The following is a 20,916-nucleotide window of genomic DNA, read 5'->3' as shown; positions in this document are numbered from 1 at the left end:
TGGTGACGACGACCAGCGAAGAGGACGCCGCCAAAGTCTAGAGCCACCAACTACTAACAGCAGCAGCAGCAGCAGCAGCAGAAGCAGTAACTAAGCAGCAACAACAACAACAACAAGCAACTGCAACAGCAACAACTACCGGTTAGCTGGCAGTCGCTGTTGGCCCCGCCTTGGCCACCTCAAATGTCCCGCAGCTGCTGGAATTTCATATTTCTTGCTGCTGCTGCTGCTGCGGCTGCTGCTGCGGCTGCGGCTGCTGTTGCTCTTGCCCTTTTGTGGCAACTCGCGAGCAATCGAGCCCAACAGCAGCAACAACAACTCTAAAAACAACAGCAAAAGCGTTCAGCCTGCGCCCAAAAAAAGGTAAATAATCGCAGTGTCAAGTTTTCGATTGCCTGCAATATTTGATTTGACCGGAAAAAGCTAATAGAAAGCCGCAGCTGAGCCTAAGGAAAGAGACGAGCGATAAATGAAGCAAAGATCGATAACAATTAGGCAAATTGGGATTAGCTGATGCGAAGCATTGGACTTGGTCAATTAGCCTTAAGAGCATAAAAGCAAAAGCATGTACATATGCCTAATAACACTGGACATCCTCGATAACTGATCGATAAATCGATAACAGTAAATATGCTTAAGCAAAGCTGTTGTAGTCTTTCCAATCAAGGCAGTCAATTCTGATTAAGTTAAGAATGCGTTAGTGCGGTAAACTGCTTGATTGACTGATTAGCTTATTGAGAGAATGAATTGATTGATATATATGAATAGGTCTTTGATTTATGAAACGACTGCCGGATTAATTGAGCAATGTAATGAGTGATTGATAATCCAATTGACTAACTGATTGATTTAATAACTGAGTGAGCAGTGTACTGTGTGACTGAACTATAGTGGACGGATTGACTGACTGATGGATTGGCTGAAACTTAGACTGACTGATGTACGGACTGATTGATTGACCGACTGAACTGATTGATTCCTTGTTTGGCAGTGACTGGAATTTAGTGATTGATTGTCATACTGATTGACTGACAGAATTTTAGAGTGCCTGATTGAGTGACTAAACTATCGACTGGTTGATTCATTGACTCTGCGGTTTATTAGATAAAGGTGTATTTGAAATGTTTTTAAAAGTATTATCCTTTAGCAGGATCGAAAATATTTCCATCATATTCTATTTCTATGTAATCAATATTTATATTCTGTATATATTATGAGCTTCACACGACGAAAACGTAAAGTCAAGCTTAGTTCAGTTTAGTTTAGTAAAACTAACTAACTTCTATAGTTAGTTGCTCAAGCTGAAACCAACTTTCCTCGTCAAAGATCTGCAATCAGCTGAAGCCGTGGCAGAGGCTGCGACTGCGGCTGCGACTCCGACTGAGGCTGAAGCCAAATGCCAGCGCCAGTGCCCACATGAATTCAGAGCATTTTCTAACTTCCTTTTGCCGATAGAACGCGCAAAACCAGCGCGACCACAGCAAGTGGTCAAGAGGGGCATAGAGAAAGGCGGCAGAGAAGAGAAGGGGTGGGGTAGTGGAGAGATGGAGAGGAGAGCTTGAATCGAACGTTGGCGACCCAAAGCAAAGCGCGCAGAAAAATGGGCGCAAGATCAAGCCAAGTCAGCAGGCGATCGGGGCGCTGGCTGCGGTTGCATAGTTGACCAGGCCAGGCCAGGCCAAGGCAGAGGCAGAGGCCGATGCAGAGGCAGAGGCAGAGGCAGCGAGACAGAAGAAACTCGTAGATACAGATACAGCGCGTCGTGTGTTTGGCCAAGTGGACGACGACGACGACGACGACGCGACGGCGCAGTCGCAGATACACTTTAGGGGCCATGACATGACTCGCATACGAATTATTATAAACGATCTGGCGCAAAAACTAACAAGCGATGCAGCCTGGGATGTGGTGGAGATGCCGTCCCCCCGTCCCGCCGCTGGTGTGGCGAGGTGACCAGGCAAACGAGCCCCAGCTAAAAGTTATGGTGGCCAATTGCAAAGTTAATGGAGTTTGGCTACTCCAGCAGCGAGGAGGTGCAACGGATGCGGCTACCGGACCTGGTCTTCGACTCCAGACTGCGGACTTGCACTTGGCCAAGATTGAACTTAATTTTGCACAAATGCAATTTATAGAAAATTGTTGCCACTTGTTTTTACGTTGATGGCACTTGAGCTGGAGTGCAAGAGTGAGAGCGAGCGAGAGACAGAGAGAGAGAGAGAGAGAGAGAGAGAGGGAGCGAGAGACTGAGGCTAGGCAGTTAATAAATGCAGGTAGCCTCAGCTGCTTCGCGGCCTGCAGCGCATCCATTATTTAAATTTTTGCAAAATTAACAATTAAAATGTCTAATGGTAAAATGCGTCCTCGTCCTCAGCTTCAGCCTCCTCCTCCTCCTCCTCCTCCTCTTCGTCTTCGTTATCCTCATAAAATAGGCAGACAGCGGGTTCTTGGAAGCAGCAACTGTTGCTGATGATGATGCTGCGCAGCAACTGTTGCTGCTGTAACTGATGATGCTCGCAATTATTAGACAGGCTAATCATGTTCGGGATTTGCATGTGCCGGCGCAGGAAGTGGAAATTGCCATGGGATTAGCGCACTTTTATTAGCGGACGCACACAGATACACTGCACGAAAATCTACACTCATAAATGTGCGTATGTAAATAACGTGGAAATTTCACGAGCAAAACAAAGCGCTTCTAATCCCGCTCTGGAAACATTGAGAAAGCTACCTGCGGAGGTCCTATAAAAGCGAGCGACCCCTCACCACCCCGCAGCAGTCCGACCTGTGTGATCTGGCACGGCAAGCGCTTTGAGTCAACGATGCTGGTTGTACGCTACTTAATCGCCCTGGTCTTCTCCGTCTTCGTGATGGCCACGTCGCTGCGCGTCGAGAAGCGCTACGGAAGGGATGCGGACTACAAGATCTCAACACCCGATCGATTGGTCCTCCAGATGAGCAGCAAATTGGAGCGAAAGCAGCTGGAGCCCAGACGCCTGGGCATATGAGCGGAGCAGGCGGCGGATGTTTGTGATTGAAAATCAAAATATTTGTGAAAGAAAACTGTGAACAGTACTAAGGAATTTAGTTCAACTTGAAGTCATCTGATCACTGAAGCTCAAGAAATCTTTAAATTTATAATTAAGATAAAAAAGTCAGTCTAAGCTCTGAACTATAATGAAATTCATGTCTTCACCATGCCAAATGGTCTTAAATTCCTTTAATTAAATATAAGTATTTTAAGTATTGTAAAGCTGAAGGCGACGGCAGATCATGGATCATCATATTCAACTGTGAATCAAATAATTAAATTAGCTTAACATTATATATAAAATAGTCTTACTGTAATATTTTTATATTTCAGATAATGTATGTAAAAACGCAACTTTAGTTGTAATATAAGTTGTCGTAAAAAAAAAAATTATAATAATAATAATAATAATAATACAAAAATAAATAAATAGATTATTTACTTTTATCTTTTAAAGTATTTTTCTAGCCCATACAGAATTATGCTCAGCTAACACCATCAATCATTAAGAGGAATAATTCCTGCAAAATTGTATTTAGCTGACTTTTAGGAAAAAAGAAAAAGCTTACGAAGATCATCTAAAGTATTGCTATTATAATAATAATTATTGTTAAGTTAGTTGCCTGTACAGTGAGCACTCGATATTTAGGCTCGAACATAAAAAATCCATTTAAATTCTGCATTTATGTTAAATATATATTTTAAGTACTTTATTCAGAGCTTTCATATTTTACATAGATAGTTAAATAAGTGCTGGACTCTATTCGGGTGTAAATTCAAATAGATATATATTTAAATATATGTATTTATTGATGTGTATATATGTATTATACAATAGTTTTGAAACGTTTCATTTACAAGGGGAAATTTAATTTCGTTTCAATGTATTAGTGCATATATGTAGATATTCAAATAATTGCATTAAATACTTTTGCTAAACATATTTATTTAAATATTATTTTACCACACCATATGCAAGCATAATAGAAATTGTTAATTGAAAAGTTTCTAATAATAACGAAAGTCAAGTGCGAAAACATAAATTTCATTTATGTGCAAAGTTTATTATTTATAAATTGTTATTTAACTGTTTAATAGACATTTATAGAGCTTTGAGTCTTAACTTTAGTTAATTGCACTAAATATTGGCATTGGAATTATGCTAAATGGGCTTTCCATAGATTGAAATGTTAATTTTTCAATGGGCTGTCTTTATGTTTGTCCTCCTCTTCTACTTCTTCTTCTTCTCCTTTTGATTTATCTATTGAATTTGTAGTGTTGTTTTGTCATCGGCGTCAGTTGGTGGCATTTACTTTCTAAAGCAGGAGATGGGATTGAAGTAGCACTGCCTGTACCTCACTTGGCGCTTGCTCTCGGGCATGCGGAACAGCTCGTTCATGTTGCCGTAGGAGGGGGTGCGTAGATAGGCGCTGTAGCTGAAACGGATTCACCAAGGAACATAAAGATCAGTGAAGGAGAGAGACCTATTTGACGTAACCTACGTGGGTCTGTACTGCGCGAAGAGCATCTGCAGGCGGTCCATGGGCAAGTTTGGGTAGATCGCCTGGGCGGGCATCTCATAGCCGCCGTAGGCAGCACGCACATCCTCAGCATCCTGTTGGTCCAGTCCATCAGTTTCCTGTAAGCAAATGGCTCCAGCTGGTTAAACTTGGTCAAAAGTAAGTCTAGGCCTCACTTACAGCATTCGCCTCCGCTGCGGAGGGTCGCGCCTCGTTCACGGCAAAGAACACGCTCAGCAACAGGCCGTAGCACAGCAGAATTTGCCCGAATTTCACCATTTTTTATAAAGTTTCTTTACTGTAGGGCTGAAAATATAAAGAAACCAAGTTTAAGAAATTATACAATATTACAGATAAATTTCTACATTTATATATTTACGTATTCACATTACATTTATCGAATGTAAATATTAGAAATAAATTAATAAATGTATATATAAGTATTGAATTAAATTTTACTTCATTTCTATTTTACCATAAACAAAAGTGAATATATGTTGCATTCCAATATCGCAGGCTCGTTCTATTTCGCATCCAAATCAAAGTGCAAAGTTTGCATGCAGCTCATATCATAATTCCGTTGAAAGGACAAAGGGCAATCAGAGCCAATCTGCTGTGGCTAAGCTGCCAGGATAATGGCCCGTAAGCAGGCAGTGCGGCAGGACGCGGGCAACGGGAAACGAAACACTTGTTGCCACAAACGTGACCCGCATTGCATTGTATAAGTATATGCCGCAAAATGGGGTGGAGCGGGCTCAAACAGGCTGCAGCATAAATGCATTTCCGCAATTAAAATCGGATATGAACTTGAAAAGCACAGCACAATAGACAGACAGACAGAGTGAGAGTGAGAGAGAGAGAGAGAGAGAGAGAGAGAGAGAGAGAGAGAGAGAGAGAGAGAAAGAGAGAGTGAAGGTGAGAGAGAGCCGCAATAGTGCAACATGCCCGTTGCCATAGCTGCCACGTGCGGCTCTAACAACTAGACAAGAAAATGTTTTCCAACTTTAATTGAATTTGCGCCGTGAACGTGATTCAAGAGACGAATTCTCAGGAGACCCTGAAAGGGCTGCCGCCGTATTTGCATTAGGGGCGCTCCCTTTGTGGGCGATTACGCATTCAGCAATTTTATTTCCAAGCAACAGCTGTGCAGCAATCAAACCTTTGCCAACAATTAATGCATTACACAAAAACATTTTAATTGTATTACGAATGAATCAGCTTAAAAATAAATTGCCGAAAATATTTGCCTATTTTTAGTCTTTATTTTTCAAGCAGAGAAAGTCAACAAGTCCCCACTGTGCATTGATTAGCAGAAAGTATTACCATAAAAATTAGTTGCTTATTATCAAGTGTAGACGGCTCCAATTCAATAGTAAAAGCCAATCAATGAAATTGTATACCCTGTACATATACTAAGAGTGTGGTACATAGGTTGTTATAGAGTTACGTGTTGAGCATATATATATCATCAGTTAAGGATCCAGGGATAATGAGAATCCTGAGTTGGCATCTTTTAGTAATGGGAAAAACGGTATATTGTCTTTTAACTAGGGATCATATTAAAATATTTACTATGTATATACTCCGATTCTTTATTGAATATAAGCCATTATTTATTTGTTTCCGATACGATCCGATATTGCAATAGAACCACCATCCAGCTGATGATGCAAGCAATATTGCTCAACCAGGTCGCAGTGCTGCAGGTGAACAGGCCGAAGGGTTTGATTTTCATAGGGAAGCAAGTAATTTGCAGAGAAAAGAGATCACACTGAAAGAAATAATACGGTATATAAAGAGTACGCCAAGAGGAGGTTCAAGTGGCGAGTGGTACCCCTCTAGAGAGCTGCGGATCGGGCTGATCGAGCTCATTTTGTTGTTGCAGTAGAAGCAAAGTCTTTTGGTGTTCATTCACCGTGCAATCCAGGATCAGATCAAGAACATAGCCGTCGACAGCAATAAGAGCATACAGACCATAGCCCACGATCTGATAGACGGTTTGATCGCTTCGAAAGACGCTTATGTAGTAGCCCAGAGCTGCTGCTGAGACAATCATGCAGAGGCGATTGCTTATCATGATGACATCGTAGGCAGCAGTCAAGTGTTCCATGAGGGCGGTCAATTTCAGGTGTTGCCATCGCAGGTGCTGCAATTCCAGGGTATCCTCTGGCGAGTTGCCCCGAACCAGTCGCCTTATGTGGCTGTTCAGTCGCATGTAGAGTCGACAAATGCGCCAGCTGAGCAGGAAATGCAAGTGCATGGTGACATCCTGGCTGTCTATGGCCAGAAAGTTGAGCACAATTAGCAGAGACTCCACATACATATTATTCCCCGTCAAGCCAAAAAATTGCAAGGCAATAAACGAAAGGCTGAGAAGAAATCCGACGAGCAGCCACAAAATACAATTCTTGACGAAATAGATGCACTGCAGCCGCCGCATGTCCTCTTTGTCTCGCTTATCCTTCCTCGATCTGCGATATCGATAGAGTTCGCTCATGCATCGTAGCTCCTGGCTAAGGTTCCTAGTCGCTCGCTCCCGCGACACCCGCTGCAATATCCGCACCAGGCAGACAACATCGTTAACGGTGGAATCCAATTGGATTGTTTGACCTGTTACTCCTGTCAGGCACACCACATCGAACCACACCCAGACCAGATCCGTTATTGTAATCCCGAACTGCAGCACATTGGACACACTGGCGATGAGCTGTGTCCACTTGGTGTTTCTGAATAGACGCTGCCTAAAATCATAGCGATAGCTCGATGCACCGATGAATATCGCATAGTAGGCAAAGAGCTCATAGAGCAAACGATGTAACCGGCGTGCCTCCATTATTCGAATACTATATATAAGAGTCGCCCTGGCGCTGAATCAATAGTCTTGAATATATAATTCGATGTTGCGTGCGGCCAGACAGCGATTAATTAATCAATCAATCGCCAGACAGCGATTAATCAATCAATAAAACATTTCCCCTTATTAAGGCATTATAAGCTCGAAAGCTCGAGTAATGACAATGACAATGACAATGACAATGACAATGACAATGACAATGACAATGACAATGACAATGACAATGACAATGACAATGACAATGACAATGACAACGACAATGACAATGTCAATGACAATGACAATGACAATGACAATGACAATGACAATGACAATGACAATGACAATGACAATGACAATGACAATGACAATGACAATGACAATGACAATGACAATGACAATGACAATGACAATGACAATGACAATGACAATGACAATGACAATGACAATGACAATGACAATGACAATGACAATGACAATGACAGTGACAATGACAAGATAAAAAATATTTATATTCATAAATATATTTATATATTAATTTATCTCTTTTCCGAGACGATCTTATACTGTAATAGAACAACCATCCAGCAAATGATGCAAGCAATATCACTCAACCAGGTGGCAGTGCTACAAGTGAGCAGGCCATAGGGCTTGATTTGCATGGGAAAGCTAGTTAATTGCAAAGCAAATAGATCAAACTGAAAAAAAAAATATAATAGTATATAGAGAATGTATGTAGAGAGTAGCTACCCCTCTTGAGAGCTGCGTGTCGGGGTGGTCAAGCTCATAGTGTTGTCGTAGAAGAAATTACGTCTTTTGGTGTTCATTGATCGTGTAGTCCAGGATTAGATCGAGTATGTAGGCATCCAGTACAAGTAGGGCATAGAAACCACTGCCGACTATCTTATAGATAGTCGGTAAGCATACAGATAGGCTAATGTAATAGCCCATAACAGCAGTGGTTATAATCAGCGAAAATCGAGTGCTTATCAGGATGATATCGTAGGCACTGGTCAATCGCTCCATTAGAAAAGTCAGTTTCAAGTGCAGCCGGCGTAGATGAAGAGCTTCCAGTGCATCCGCAGGCGAGTTCCGTTCGACCAACTGCCTCATGCGACTGTTGAGACGCATATAGAGCCTACAAATTCTCAAGCTGAGCAGGAAATGCAAATGCATTGTAACATCCTGACTATCGAAGGCTAGGATTTTGAGGATCACAAGCATTTGTTCTATATATAATTTGGCTTGCCTCAAGTTCATGAATTGATAAGACTTAATCAAAAATGTGGACAGAAATCCTGTGAAAATCCACATTATGCAATTTTTCGCAAGATAGATGCTGCGTAAACGTCGAATGTCCCGTTTGGAATGCTTGTCCTTCCTCGCCCAGGATTTGGGACAGAGCCTGGTCAAGGACTCCAGCTCCTGCTCAATATTCTTGGTCGACCGTTCACGGGGCACTCGCTGCAAAAGCTGCACCACGCAAACGATATCGTTGACCGTGATGTCAAGTAGGATTATTTCGCCCGTGACCCGATCTTCGTTTACGTAGTCAAGCCAGAGCCAAGCCAAATCCGATAATGTAACACTGACTATTATTAGATTAGACAAACAGGCGATTAGCTGTGTCCATTTCGTATTTTTATACAGACGCCGCTTAAAATCGTAGAAATAGCTCGTGACACCGATGAATATCGCATAGTAGGCAAAGAGCTGATACAGAAAATGTTGCAACCGATGCACCACCATCCTTCGAACACTGACAGCCAGCGACTGGGCAGGTTCGGCTATTTATGAGTGAGGCCGCCAATCTAGGAAACTCATCTAACAAGCCAGTCGAATTATGGAATACCAATAATGAGCTGCACGCCACGGCAATGGCAATGGCGATGATGTTAACAGTGGTAAAAGTACTAACAATAATTAAAAAGTTAAGGTAGTGTGTGTGTGTGTGTGTGTGTGTGTGTGAGAAAGGGGGGTCTACTTAACATCCATTTAAAATGCAATACACAAAAATTCATTCGTCGGTCAATAATTCAAGGGATCCCAACAGACAGGATAACTGGCCGCCGTCACTAATTAGACTCGAATGAATCAAACATAATTCGAAAGAAGAAGAAGAAGAAGCAGCTGTGGCCAGGAGTCGAGTTGAGACATCAGAGGCGAATAGCTTTACGCTTCTGTGGAGGGCAATTTGCAGGTCCTGATTTAAGTGCCTCCGTCAAACAGTCACACGCGTGTCCCATCATCTCTGACTAATTACGGGCATGCTAATGACATCAAGTGGGCGGCAGCTAATGGGCGTGGCATCAAAAATGTCGCATGAATATGTGAGCAAGCAGGTCATAAATTGCCGCAGGTAGAGCTCAGCAACAGGTATCTGTGTGTGTGTGTGTGTGTGTGTGTGGCATGGGCATCAAAAAACCAAATACGAAACCGAAACTCAATGAGGCAAGCCGTAAATGTTAATGTCTCTTGCCACAAGCGACTTCAACGTGCCACCAAGTCGCCTGTTGCAACAGCAGCAGCAACTCATAAACTGTGGCAGCTGCAAAGACAGCTGAATTATCGCATCTCTCATTTTTTATGGTTACTCAACATTCTTTATGCTGCCAGGACTTTATGCAACCAATAGAAAATGAGAATCTAGTCAACTATAAAATGTCAATTGCTCTTAAAAAAAACTTAATTGTATTTGGCAAGATGTCTAAATAGTTTATGAAAGTATACTTAAGGGAAATATATAACTTTCCTATGTCGTGCCTCGAATGTGCAGAAATACATAATAAGGATACAATTTACATATAAAAATGTTGGCATCAATTTAAATAATGCAACATTTTATAGCATACTTTTAAGGGCGATTTCTCCAAATATATTTTGTTTTGTTACTTTGTTACTCTGCATTTCTACATTTTTCTGAGAGGTGTATTACTTGCATAACAAATGCTAAAAATATGTTAAACAAATGAACTACGACTACTCGCCCCTTTCAATGACATGGAAAACTAAATTTTAAAAAACGAATTTAATTTAACTTTTTTATATATGGCTCATACCCTATTTACAACAGGCTCTACCGACTAACCCATAAAGCTGTTAAGCCCTGTCATAAAAATGCACAAACCAAAATCCAGGTACAAATGTTTGACATGCAAAGCGACGCATGCAACAGTTAATACCAGACGCGTAGATAATTATAATGCCCCACACATATATACATACATATATCTATATAGTAGCTGGGACAACAAGTCATAAAACGCTTAATAGATAGGGAAGCGACAAAAAACAAAAAGGTGTCATTCACATTGTCAGTTTGGTTCAGTTCGAACGCGCAATAAATGAAACTAATAACACGGAAACGGTCAGGGGGGGAGGGGCTGTTGCGGGGGTGGCGCAGTGCCTGGCTGCAGTGTAGACACTCCAAGTGCTGGCAAGCAGCATACGGCAAGCGCTGGCTAAAGCTGAGAGATCAAATGGAATAATAAGGCGAGGTGGGCGGCAGGGGGCTGGGCCAGCAGCAAGCGAGCATAATCAGGACACTTTTATTGCGGCTGATAAATAATGCGTCAATGTTAATTGGAAATTTAATATAGGGTAGACACAGACGAGCTGACTGCAAAGCGGAGAGACAGAGAGAGAGAGAGAGAGAGAGAGAGAGAGAGAGAGAGAGAGAGTGACCGAGAGAGTGAGTCAGAGCAAAAGAGTTGTAATGCAATTTTACACACATATCTCACTCTCACTCCCACTCTCACTCTTTCTCTTTCTCTCGTTCTAGCTTACACGGCTTATGCAAAGCTTTGCTGCAAGCGGCTTAATTTTGTAATTTTCGCACAGTTTTCCATCAATTTTGCCCAGTTTTTCTTTTGCGTCCGTTTTTAAATGAACGTTGGCGGCTTTCCCTCTTTGTAGGCTGTTGCTTTTCGTGATTTATTTGACGGTCATGCGATACGCTGTTTGATGATGAATGAAAAATTACAAGTCTGAGCCGCGCCTCGTGTCTGACGCACTTGTGACACGTTCTCGTTTCCTCTCCCTGCCACCCCAGCCCCAATCCGCAAATATGCTCAAAAATTTCTGAGGCGCTGCCTACGTTCCATTTGAAACTTGAAACTTATCTCAAGTATTATCAAATTACTCTGCTAGTTGCGGTCTTTGCGGCTTTCGGCTAACAATTGCAACATCAAAGGCTTACGTGAGGGAACCCTCTATTAAAATTTGCAGCTACCAAATATTTGTCAAATTAAATGGGAATTCGAAATGGAGAAGCCTTTGTTTTGGCGGAGATAACAAGGATTTCCCCACTTAAAAGTGAGTCTCTTGGCTTGGAATCAAATATCTGCCAATACAGTTTTAGATTTTAACAAGGTGTAATGCGGATGAAATTACTGTTATATAATTATTCCAAGATAAGCTAAAAATAGATTGAAACGAAAATAATTAAAACATGAAACATATTTATTCCCCTAAGAGTAAAACCTCATGAATTTATTTAATATATTGACTTAAGTTCTTTTTTGTTGCTGAACAATTTATTGCATTTATGATTGGGAAAAGAAGGATATAATCGTTTTGTGGAATTGTATGTAAAAGGTAGACGAAGATGAATATATATTCTTGATCAGGACGACGAGCTATGTCGATTTGGCTCTGTCCGTCTCTCCGTTCGCTCATCTCTCCATCCGCATGAGCACTAGGATCTCTTAAAGAGATGATAGAGACTCGAAATTTTGTATGTATATTCGTGGCGATAGCTCATCCTGTTTCTCTATATTTTTCTAACTTTTCTTGAAACTAAAGAGTATTTTCAAGCTACTTTGAAAGTGATAAACATGCTGTGTTACTTAAACTGTTAATAAAAATGTATTTATAAGTTTTAATAAAAAGTTTTCATTGTTTGTCTGTCAACAGTGTGCCCCACTTCAAAGTACTTTGATTGACTGGGCTCCAGTTGGCCCGTTCAAGTTCAACTCGTTTCATCAGCTATTGGGCATCTAATTTGGGCTACCCTTAAGGCTTCCCTCACCCAGGCCTGACTGAAGTATTTGTATTGGAGCTTCTAATAAATATTAAATGCAATTTGATTGCGGTTTTCTGTTTTCAAATCAAGGCAAATACGCCTAAAGGATAAAGTTAGGAAACTATGCTCGCTGATATGCTGATATATAGCAAATCAAAAATGATAAGAATGCACAAAGTTTTCATTTTCCAGTTACCATTCTCGTCTGCAGCAACCGAGAGCAAATGATGCGAACTTTTACCTTTCTCTTACACATCATAAGTAATTCATATTATTTTCCATATCATGGCCCACGCAACAGACACCTTTAGCCGCGTTTTTCTTGGCCGTGATTATACTCATTCACGAAAGTGAATCAGTATATTGGTTTTGTGCAATGTCCGTCTTGCTGTCCGTCCGTCTGTCCGTCTGTCCGTCTGTCCGTATGAACGCAATCTATTTCGGCGCTATTAAAGCTAGAGACTTGAAATTTGGAACACATACTCGTGTATATCTCCGATTTATAAAGTGTTAAAATTTTCCCGATCCGCCCACTAGGGGCGTGGCAAATCGGAAAATGCATTTTCCGATATACCAGAAATCATGTTTGTTGAAGAGCTAGAAAGCTGAAACTTGGTATGTAGGTCCGCGTTGACCACCCAAGATCACGAGCTATGGCGGATATATCTACGCCCATTGGGGGCGTGGCAAATCGGATAAAACTGTATCTCCTAAAGTTGTAAACCTAGAATGCTGAAATTTTGCACGTCAGCTAATGGTATGATTCTATAAAGTCTGAAGATAAATTATAAGTCTACGCCCGTTGGGGGCGTGGCAAATCGGACCTGAAGATATAGTGATTTTTTAAATTCTCCTATATTTTGGACACTATTGATGGCAGAGACCTCAAATTTTGTATATATACTCGGACTGATCACCCAAGACCAAAAAGTTTTGTCGGATATATGTCCGCCCACAGGGGGCGTGGCAAACCGCAAAAGTTTATATCTCCTAAAGTATAATAGCTAGAAGCTTCAAATTTGGATAGTTGAGTTACTGGTAGCCTCCTCTATCGATTCCCCAAAAATAATTTTTACGCCTCTTTAGGGGCGTGGCATATCGAAAAATACCCTGTAATTTTCACATTTTTTTAGGGTAAGCATTCAAACTTTGCAGTTAGGGTAACGTTATCTCTTTCTAAAAACTGACCAAAAATGAGGTGTCTACGCCCAGTTGGGGCGTGGCAAATCGGAAAAACCTGTATATTCTACAGTGTTAGAACGAAACTTAACTACTAAATTGTTGATGGGATGTGAATGAGTATTCCGCAGTCGGTTACGCCCGACTGCAACGTTCTTACTTGTTTTATTTTTATTTTGCTTATTTTGCCCTAAAGTACATCTATTTTTGCTGAAATACCCCCTAATAAGCAAAGCCGAACTGGGTATATTGCATAATGATTGATAAGGTTTGAAATAAATATTCTCAGAAATTGATTTGAAGACTATGACTAGATATTTCACATTACTCATACAATTTTGTATATAAATTATTATTTCTATAATTGTTTTTTCCATAACTCTTTCCCTTTTACGTGAATAATTCCTATTTTAACCATTTTGCCCTTTCACCTGAAATATTTTACCTAAAGTATCTCCAAGTCAGTCAGATTTAATTTATTCATCTTTACTTGCATATTTTTATTTCCATGTTATATTTTCGAACATGAATTTCAATTTAGGCTGTCGGGAAAGCGGTAAAGCTCTGCCAGCGCAAATGATTAATTGGCTACATTTGTCAACCGGTGTGAAAGCAGTTGGAAGAGGCGAGTTTGCACGTGTAAGAAAGTGTCTGAATGTCAATCTCTTTGAGAAACCATTTATTAGAACAAGCATAAGCTAAATTCGATTATTAAACAATTAATAAGCTGCAAAGGGCTAAAGAGGATTTGGCTCTTAACCACTTTACTGAGGTGTATGCAGCTATTTATATTTTAGATTTTTTGTCAACGAAAGAAATCGTAATGAATTTATAATAAGACTAGAGCGAAAGTTATACACATGTATAATAAAAGTGAAATTTCCAGTAAAATCATAAATCAGAATTAATTTTAAACTTAAAAAAAAAAAAAAAAAAAAAAAATATATATATATATATATATATATATATATATATATATATATATATATATATATATATATATATATATATATATATATATATATATATATATTTATTAATTTTTTTTTTTTATTTATATGTAACACATCGGAATTTGTTTGTTTTTTTCTTTTGAATAAATATTTATAATACTTTTAATAAAAGAATAAATTTCACAGCATTGCTCTTCACTTATATTTGGTATGCTTAGAAATTAGTGAGTTAAAGCGATTCCTAAATATTTCGAACTGAACATTTCCGCATTCACGCTTGATTAATATATCAATTAAGAGCTGCTTGAGTCAAGCGCTTGCCAGCAGATTAAGATAAACTCAAACAATAACTCGAAATTAGGCAAATATAATTGAAACAACAAACTCACCGCAAGAATTCAAGGATAATGGAATGGCTAAGCAAATAGCGGCGGCAAAATTGATTTCCGACAAAAACTTGGAGCGCGATTACGATTTCACTTTTATTTAGATATATATATTTGGATATATATTTGTGTGTGTCTCACGAAACGGATTTATTTATGGTACTGCAAACACAAATGAAATGCGATATTGCTGAAGAGGATCCGTTAGACTGTTTGGACTCGATGTGAACGCCAAGAAGTGAAATTGTGAACTCGATGTTAGCCATGGACGACGCTCGGCTTTATATACAAAATAGCAGGCGCAGTCGAAGGCGACGACAGCAGCAGCAGCAGCAGCAGCAGCAGCAGCAGCACCAACAGCAGCAGCAGCAGCAACAGCAGGAAGCAGAAAAGGTGTTGAGAAGGAGGGGGAAGTGGGCAACGCAGGTTTAGAGGGTGTGTAGGGGAGGTGTTAGGGGTAGCTTAGGCGCATGGACTGCCTGTTGTTGCCGCCCCGCTGCAACAATTGCTGTTGCTGTTGTCGTATCGTTGCCAATGCTGCGTATGAGCAACGTGCGGCTTAAGAGCCCGATTATTCACCACACGCGCACAGCTTGATAACCGTTATGTATGTATGTGTGCGTGTATGCATGTGTATCTGTGTGTGTGTGTGTGTGGTGAATAGTGTGTTGCTACCTGTTGATTGGCAAAACTTGTTGCATACTTGTTGGCGCCGTAAATCAATTGAAGCCAGAGCTATGAATGTGAACAGCGGAATCAGTTCAGTTACTGGTTCAATCATTTAGTAGTTCATGAACGGAAAATGCCCTTGAATTGATTATGACCAGTTGGGAGTAGTTGCTAGTTCAGCTGATGTGGAAGCTTTCTTTCTCTATTGATGTCGTATGAATATTAGCTCGTCTAATCAGTTCATGAATTAGCCCCTTAGTGCATTTTAATTGTAATTTAGCATGACTTTCAATCTTGAGTTTTTTTTTTTATTCAATAGAATTGAAAATATTAGTTCTATGTGTGATGAACAATTGAACTAAAGTAATTCACTAGAAGTCAATTGAACAATAATAGAATTTAGATTCCTAATACAGTCTACAATGAACAATTTCAATCACTGATTTATTATTCAATAACTTAATGTACTTTATTTACCATGCAATAAGTCGGAAACTGTTTCACAGTACTTGACCTATTATCGTCTCAATCAGTTCAGTAGCTCATTTATTTGCTAGTTCATTTGAACATGTTCTGAACAGAGCGTCGCAGCGCTGATCAATCAGTGACGTCACATGACCAACACTTTGATTTATGAGCAGACTCTTAACCTAGCTTTACACCTGATAAGGCAGACAAAACTTTATGATACCCGTTCATACAGGAAAGCGGGCATATCAGTTATAACTGTCGGTCATGTAAAAGTGCTTCTATTGTAAAAATTCTTTCAGAGCTTAAATCCAATTAAAAGGGTGCATTTCTTTGGTATGTGTTTTATAGCTTTGATTTTTGTTGGCAGAGTACAGCGTAGTCACTGACTCCCTACTTGAAAATTCCTAGTAGTTATTTGGCCAACGTTACACGCAGCTCCTGGCTGAACTGCAACATCAATTTGTATTGCAACATCGTTAATTTCGCACATATTGGCCAATAAAACTTGGCCAACATGCAATTAAAGTTGGCCGTAACGACCTCTACGTGCGCTGCACGAGCAAAAACTGATCGAAGCAACCGAGTTGAATCACCTTGCATTTACTTAATGCTATGCATTGATTCCTGTCGCCAAAGAGACAAGGGGGAAGCAGTGGCAATATAAAACAAAATACTCAAAGGAGAAACTATTTAGCAATATAATAAAAATATTTGCCATAGTTGTATATAATATAATTACTATATTCATATTATGCTGTTCTCTATATATATGTTATATATTCTCAGCAGCTTAAGGTTATGTTTTGCGTTCTGATATTCCCCCCATTAGCTCACTACACAGCTCCAAATTCGCTAGATGAGAACCTCAAAGTATAATAATTATAGTTAGTTATAGTTATAGACTCTATCGAACTAAAGTAAACGAAAGTGTATAAAGTCTCTGGTAATTCTAATTGTAATATTCGTAATTGTAATACACATCGAAATATTATCAAATACGCCTACTATATAACTAAGTGCTACTTCCGCTTGGGGAATCTCAACTAAGAGTATTATTGTTTTGCACCCGGAGTTGATAGCGCTGATAAGACCAAAGAGTGAAATGCTAAGTACAATGAATGAATTATGAGTGTGTGTGAGAGTGACTGTATATATATATATATATATGTGTGTGTGGGGGGGTATTTCAGTTTTTATAGTAGTGTCAATCAGTATTAGAGAGAATTAGCGTCCGATTATTGGAGCGAACAACGCAAAAGCAAATCCAACAGCCTTTATGGATTATTGAAATGATATATATTATATGAGATATATGTTTTAGTTATATATATTACATTCTACAAATGTATTAGCAGGTAACTGCTTTTAGATGAGTGTGTGTGTGTGTAATAGGTGGATGGTAGCAGCTGCAACTCACTCAATAGGCCAACTCGAACTAGGTGAGATAATTAAAATGAAATTAGAAAATAATAATGATTCTTTAAATGTGTTTTAAGCTAATTTTCTTTAGTTTATTGGCATATAAACGCTTTTAACTATTACCTATGCGTATTTGTTTTCCTACATATATATTCCTATGTATGTCTCTCCGCTTCTCCCTCTCCGATTGCCTGCCTAGGGAAATCAAGGGATGAAGAAGAACTACAGACGATCATTTTAATTGTCAATATGTATGCAGCATTCTTCATTCGGTATTTTTACTGAAGTCAAACGAAGCAAGAGTACTTGCAGCGGAAGAGAGTGTTCCAATTGCTCACCTAAAGCTCGGCTGCAACGAACCCTAACTGGAGTCGGGCTCAACAGTTGACGACCTTTGAGTGAAAGTCGCCTATATAAAGGGCTGTACGACAGCTGCAGCATTTCTACAGTCGCCCAGGCCTGGTGGGGGTCAGTCGTGCCTCGTCACTGAGAGGAATTACAAAGAGGAATTATTTTGAGGAATTATTTTGAGGAATTATTTAAAGGAATTATTTAAAGGAATTATTTAAAGGAATTATTTAAAGGAATTATTTAAAGGAATTATTTAAAGAAAATACTTAGTAGGAATACTTAAAACAATAATTACAAAACAAATTCCTTCTTCTTCTCTTATAGACAGACGGACGGATAGGGCTCATTCGACTCAGCTCGTGGCCCTGATTAGGAATATATATAACAAAGGGAGTTTACCACGCCTACTTCTGCCAGTTACATATGTAAATTAAACAAAACCGTTATAGCCTGATTTCCCACGTTCAATGAGTTCAGGGTGTGAACACTTTAAGTTGAGCTATAGCCAATTTCTTTTAGTATAATTTGTATTTTAATATTTATTACAAGGAGCAGAGCTTCAGCGATGAGTACAGTATGGATATACACGTTTACACATATATATAAATATCTATATTTATAATGTTAGAATTACAAAAGGTTTCTCAGTTTACAATTCATGCTTGACAGATGATTTCAGTTAATCATGCGAACAACTTTCATAGCAGCCAAGGAAACGCAATGCTCGAGATGAAGATGTCATAAAGCTGGAGCCGAACCTGGAGCCAATTCGTGTTTTCTTTTGAATGGAGTTTCAGTTGGTTAGGTTTAATGGTAGGTTGATTGGTTGGTTGCTTGGATGGTTGGTTGGATTAAAAACAGCTAACGGCATTGAAATAGCAGCGCCAATACATGCGACCACCTCCATTGGCAACGTGATGGATGCGCCTGAGGCCGGGACTAGCGCCAGGACCAGGACCAGGACCAGCTCCAGGTCCAGCTGCAGCCGCTGACGCCGCATCGATGCCAACTGCAGTTGTGCCGGCTCTTCTCTGAAAGCTCTTTGCCATTAACTGAAATTTTCTTACACCATTTGCCACATGCTAATTGATATCTTTTATTGCATATTTTGGTTTCAATATCCAACTTACAGTTTCGCCCGTTGCGCGATTTATCTGATTTAGATCTTTGAAGTCGTAGTCCATCATCACGCCAGGATCGTCATCGCTGTACATGTGAAAGCTGTGTCCACTCAATGGCTGATTGCCCGCTAATTAAAGATATACATATAGAAATATATATAATTGTAGATGTATATAATATATATGCAACTGCATATCGAATTAATTCCTAACTCGAACGTTTTGCTCACCTTCCTCTGTTGCTCGGAGCTGCTGCTGCTGCTGCTGCTGCTGCTGCTGCAGAGCATTTCTGTAATCGGAAGGCTTTACTGGTCCCAGGTTCTTATTCGCATAGAACTCGCCTATGCGATGGCCCTCACGTTCATTCTCCAGCGCATGATGCAGTGCAACCATCAGGCGATCCAGCAGTAAGGCAGCGCGCTTGGGCACTACCATCTAAGGAATGGATGGAGCACATTGGGAGCGATTTAGAATAGACATTGAATTTAATTTTGTCAGTTAACAAAGAAATTTCGAAATTGATGACTGTATTATTTGCTGTAAATATATATATACATATGTATCCATATAATAATAGCATAGTTAACATACGAAAAGTTACTTGCAGACATCGTTTACATGGCGTATACGCAATTTGTAAAGCGCGCACAAAAAAAAAAAAATGGTTTTCCTGCTTTTTTTCATTTTGTGAAAGTTGACAAAGTTTTGAAAAAGCGTGACGTCAACAGCCCCAAAGGCCGTTGCTGGAGATGTAGGTATGCATACTCCCTCTATACATACATACATTTGTTGGTATCGCAGAGCAAGTCCCGTTGCGATATCAAAGCAAGGTAACATTATCACCTGCAGGGCAAGCAATCAAATGCAAAATATACATTTACAAACAAATTGCGTGCGTAAAACGAGACACACTTTTGGGTTTGACCAAAAGCCCACGCAGGCTCTCGAACTTTCAGGACGGGGGTGGGTGCGGCAACTAGGGTGGCCATCAACACTTACCGGGTACTCATCATAGCTCATGTCAGCCGCATCGTTGGGCGCACTGAATATCTCCTCCGGCTGGCTAACGGTAGTCGGTGCGATGGCTCGTTTCTCAAGTGGCGGCAACTGCGGCTCCTTCTCCACTTCCTCGTCCACGTCCATGTCCACGTCCTTGTCCGTGTCCACGTGTCGTTTGTGCGCAGTGACGCCCCTCATTTGGCGGCACATATGCAGCTCGAAGCTCTGGAGCAGGACGAGCAGCACAATCAGCAGGCCAGGCAAATAGTTGCGACTGCGCCAGGTGTGGCCGCCGCTGCTGCTGCAGCTCCTGTAGCTCCTGTAGCTCCTGTTGCACCTGTTGTCCGGCTGCAGGCGGCGTTGACGTCGCAGCATATCGATGGATGTCCTTGTAGCGGTAGCCAGGTAGCCCTAATTAGCAGCAGTTCCGTCCTTGCCCTTTGGGTTTTTGGGCTTGCACTTGAGCGCACTTTGAAATTTCAACTGAAACGCTCGCTTGATGCGCTGCCCGCTTTTATAGACGATTTTTTGCTGCCGCCTTCAGTCATTATTTGACTTTTTTGCTGGTTTTTTTCTTCTTTTGATTTACAATAATGAAACATTACAAACGCTTGTTAATCGTCTCTCAAGTGGTTGGCCGAGCGGCAGCCGAGGGGGGCGGGGCAACAGTGAAATGCTTTTTCCAATCTGTGATTTACGTCCGAGTGCGAGTCCTTGCCGTTGTTGTTGTTGTTGTTGTTGTTGTTGTAATTATTGAACATAAAAATGCCATGTTGAGGCCAACAAGTGAGCCTGCAGCAGTGTGTGTTCTTAACACACACGCGCTCACACATGTAGCCACACCCACACACACGCACGCATATACACACGCACACGCTCAGTCACTTGTTGCAGCCAATTGATCCTGGCTGCCTTTTTCATCTTTTGGCCGGCAACTAATGAGCAAAAGTGCCCTGCATGATGT

At 40.5% G+C, this 20,916-nt stretch overlaps 5 protein-coding genes across 8 annotated transcripts; 1 reads left to right on the top strand and 4 right to left on the bottom strand.

Moving 5' to 3' along the window:
• Window positions 1-1,529: 1,529 nt before the first annotated feature.
• Window positions 1,530-3,750, top strand: LOC108609430 (uncharacterized). The gene has a single exon (XM_089464328.1). It carries the CDS (start codon window positions 2,820-2,822, stop codon window positions 3,003-3,005), a length of 186 nt encoding a protein of 61 aa, XP_089320454.1. The 5' UTR covers window positions 1,530-2,819; the 3' UTR covers window positions 3,006-3,750.
• On the bottom strand, window positions 3,409-15,178 carry AstC (Allatostatin C). Of its 2 annotated transcripts, none has more exons than XM_018003116.2 (4): window positions 14,926-15,178; window positions 4,729-4,854; window positions 4,531-4,667; window positions 3,409-4,464 (listed from the first exon to the last, which is right to left on the bottom strand). In XM_018003116.2, exons 2-4 carry the CDS (start codon window positions 4,825-4,827, stop codon window positions 4,338-4,340), a joined length of 363 nt encoding a protein of 120 aa, XP_017858605.1. In that variant the 5' UTR covers window positions 4,828-4,854; window positions 14,926-15,178; the 3' UTR covers window positions 3,409-4,337. The 2 variants fall into 2 exon arrangements, with proteins under 2 accessions (XP_017858605.1, XP_089320452.1); XM_089464326.1 differs by having other exon boundaries at window positions 3,409-4,458.
• On the bottom strand, window positions 6,170-7,509 carry LOC149269562 (uncharacterized). The gene has a single exon (XM_089464464.1). It carries the CDS (start codon window positions 7,379-7,381, stop codon window positions 6,365-6,367), a length of 1,017 nt encoding a protein of 338 aa, XP_089320590.1. The 5' UTR covers window positions 7,382-7,509; the 3' UTR covers window positions 6,170-6,364.
• LOC149269561 (uncharacterized) lies at window positions 8,066-9,549 on the bottom strand. The gene has a single exon (XM_089464793.1). The coding sequence runs from the start codon at window positions 9,128-9,130 to the stop codon at window positions 8,189-8,191; it is 942 nt and encodes a 313-aa protein (XP_089320919.1). The 5' UTR covers window positions 9,131-9,549; the 3' UTR covers window positions 8,066-8,188.
• A 3,147-nt stretch (window positions 15,179-18,325) lies between the features above and the next one.
• Window positions 18,326-20,424, bottom strand: AstCC (Allatostatin double C). 3 transcript variants are annotated; one of them, XM_089463904.1, is made up of 4 exons: window positions 19,953-20,424; window positions 19,184-19,388; window positions 18,963-19,081; window positions 18,326-18,914 (listed from the first exon to the last, which is right to left on the bottom strand). In XM_089463904.1, exons 1-4 carry the CDS (start codon window positions 20,325-20,327, stop codon window positions 18,684-18,686), a joined length of 930 nt encoding a protein of 309 aa, XP_089320030.1. In that variant the 5' UTR covers window positions 20,328-20,424; the 3' UTR covers window positions 18,326-18,683. The 3 variants fall into 3 exon arrangements, with proteins under 3 accessions (XP_089320030.1, XP_089320028.1, XP_089320029.1); XM_089463902.1 differs by having other exon boundaries at window positions 18,326-18,884; XM_089463903.1 differs by having other exon boundaries at window positions 18,326-18,863.
• Between the last annotated feature and the right edge of the window lie 492 nt (window positions 20,425-20,916).

This window comes from Drosophila arizonae, chromosome 3, assembly GCF_054131065.1.
Source record: "Drosophila arizonae isolate 15081-1271.41 chromosome 3, UAZ_ARI_1.0, whole genome shotgun sequence".
Taxonomy (NCBI): Eukaryota; Metazoa; Arthropoda; class Insecta; order Diptera; family Drosophilidae; genus Drosophila; species Drosophila arizonae.
The sequence above is the reverse complement of the archived record's forward strand: the minus strand, read 5'-3'. Positions and strand labels throughout refer to the sequence as shown.

What these genes read in the sequence shown, in the direction of transcription:
- LOC108609430 (XM_089464328.1), top strand. Translation starts at nt 2,820, where the DNA reads ATGCTGGTTGTACGCTACTTAATCGCCCTGGTCTTCTCCGTCTTCGTG.
- AstC (XM_018003116.2), bottom strand. Translation starts at nt 4,827, where the DNA reads ATGGTGAAATTCGGGCAAATTCTGCTGTGCTACGGCCTGTTGCTGAGC. An exon ending in CCGCAGCGGAGGCGAATGCT is followed by an intron (nt 4,668 to 4,728) that starts GTAAGTGAGGCC and finishes ATTTGCTTACAG; the next exon opens with GAAACTGATGGACTGGACCA. An exon ending in TTCGCGCAGTACAGACCCAC is followed by an intron (nt 4,465 to 4,530) that starts GTAGGTTACGTC and finishes AATCCGTTTCAG; the next exon opens with CTACAGCGCCTATCTACGCA.
- LOC149269562 (XM_089464464.1), bottom strand. Translation starts at nt 7,381, where the DNA reads ATGGAGGCACGCCGGTTACATCGTTTGCTCTATGAGCTCTTTGCCTAC.
- LOC149269561 (XM_089464793.1), bottom strand. Translation starts at nt 9,130, where the DNA reads ATGGTGGTGCATCGGTTGCAACATTTTCTGTATCAGCTCTTTGCCTAC.
- AstCC (XM_089463904.1), bottom strand. Translation starts at nt 20,327, where the DNA reads ATGCTGCGACGTCAACGCCGCCTGCAGCCGGACAACAGGTGCAACAGG. An exon ending in TGAGCTATGATGAGTACCCG is followed by an intron (nt 19,389 to 19,952) that starts GTAAGTGTTGAT and finishes TCCATTCCTTAG; the next exon opens with ATGGTAGTGCCCAAGCGCGC. An exon ending in GCTCCGAGCAACAGAGGAAG is followed by an intron (nt 19,082 to 19,183) that starts GTGAGCAAAACG and finishes ATCTTTAATTAG; the next exon opens with CGGGCAATCAGCCATTGAGT.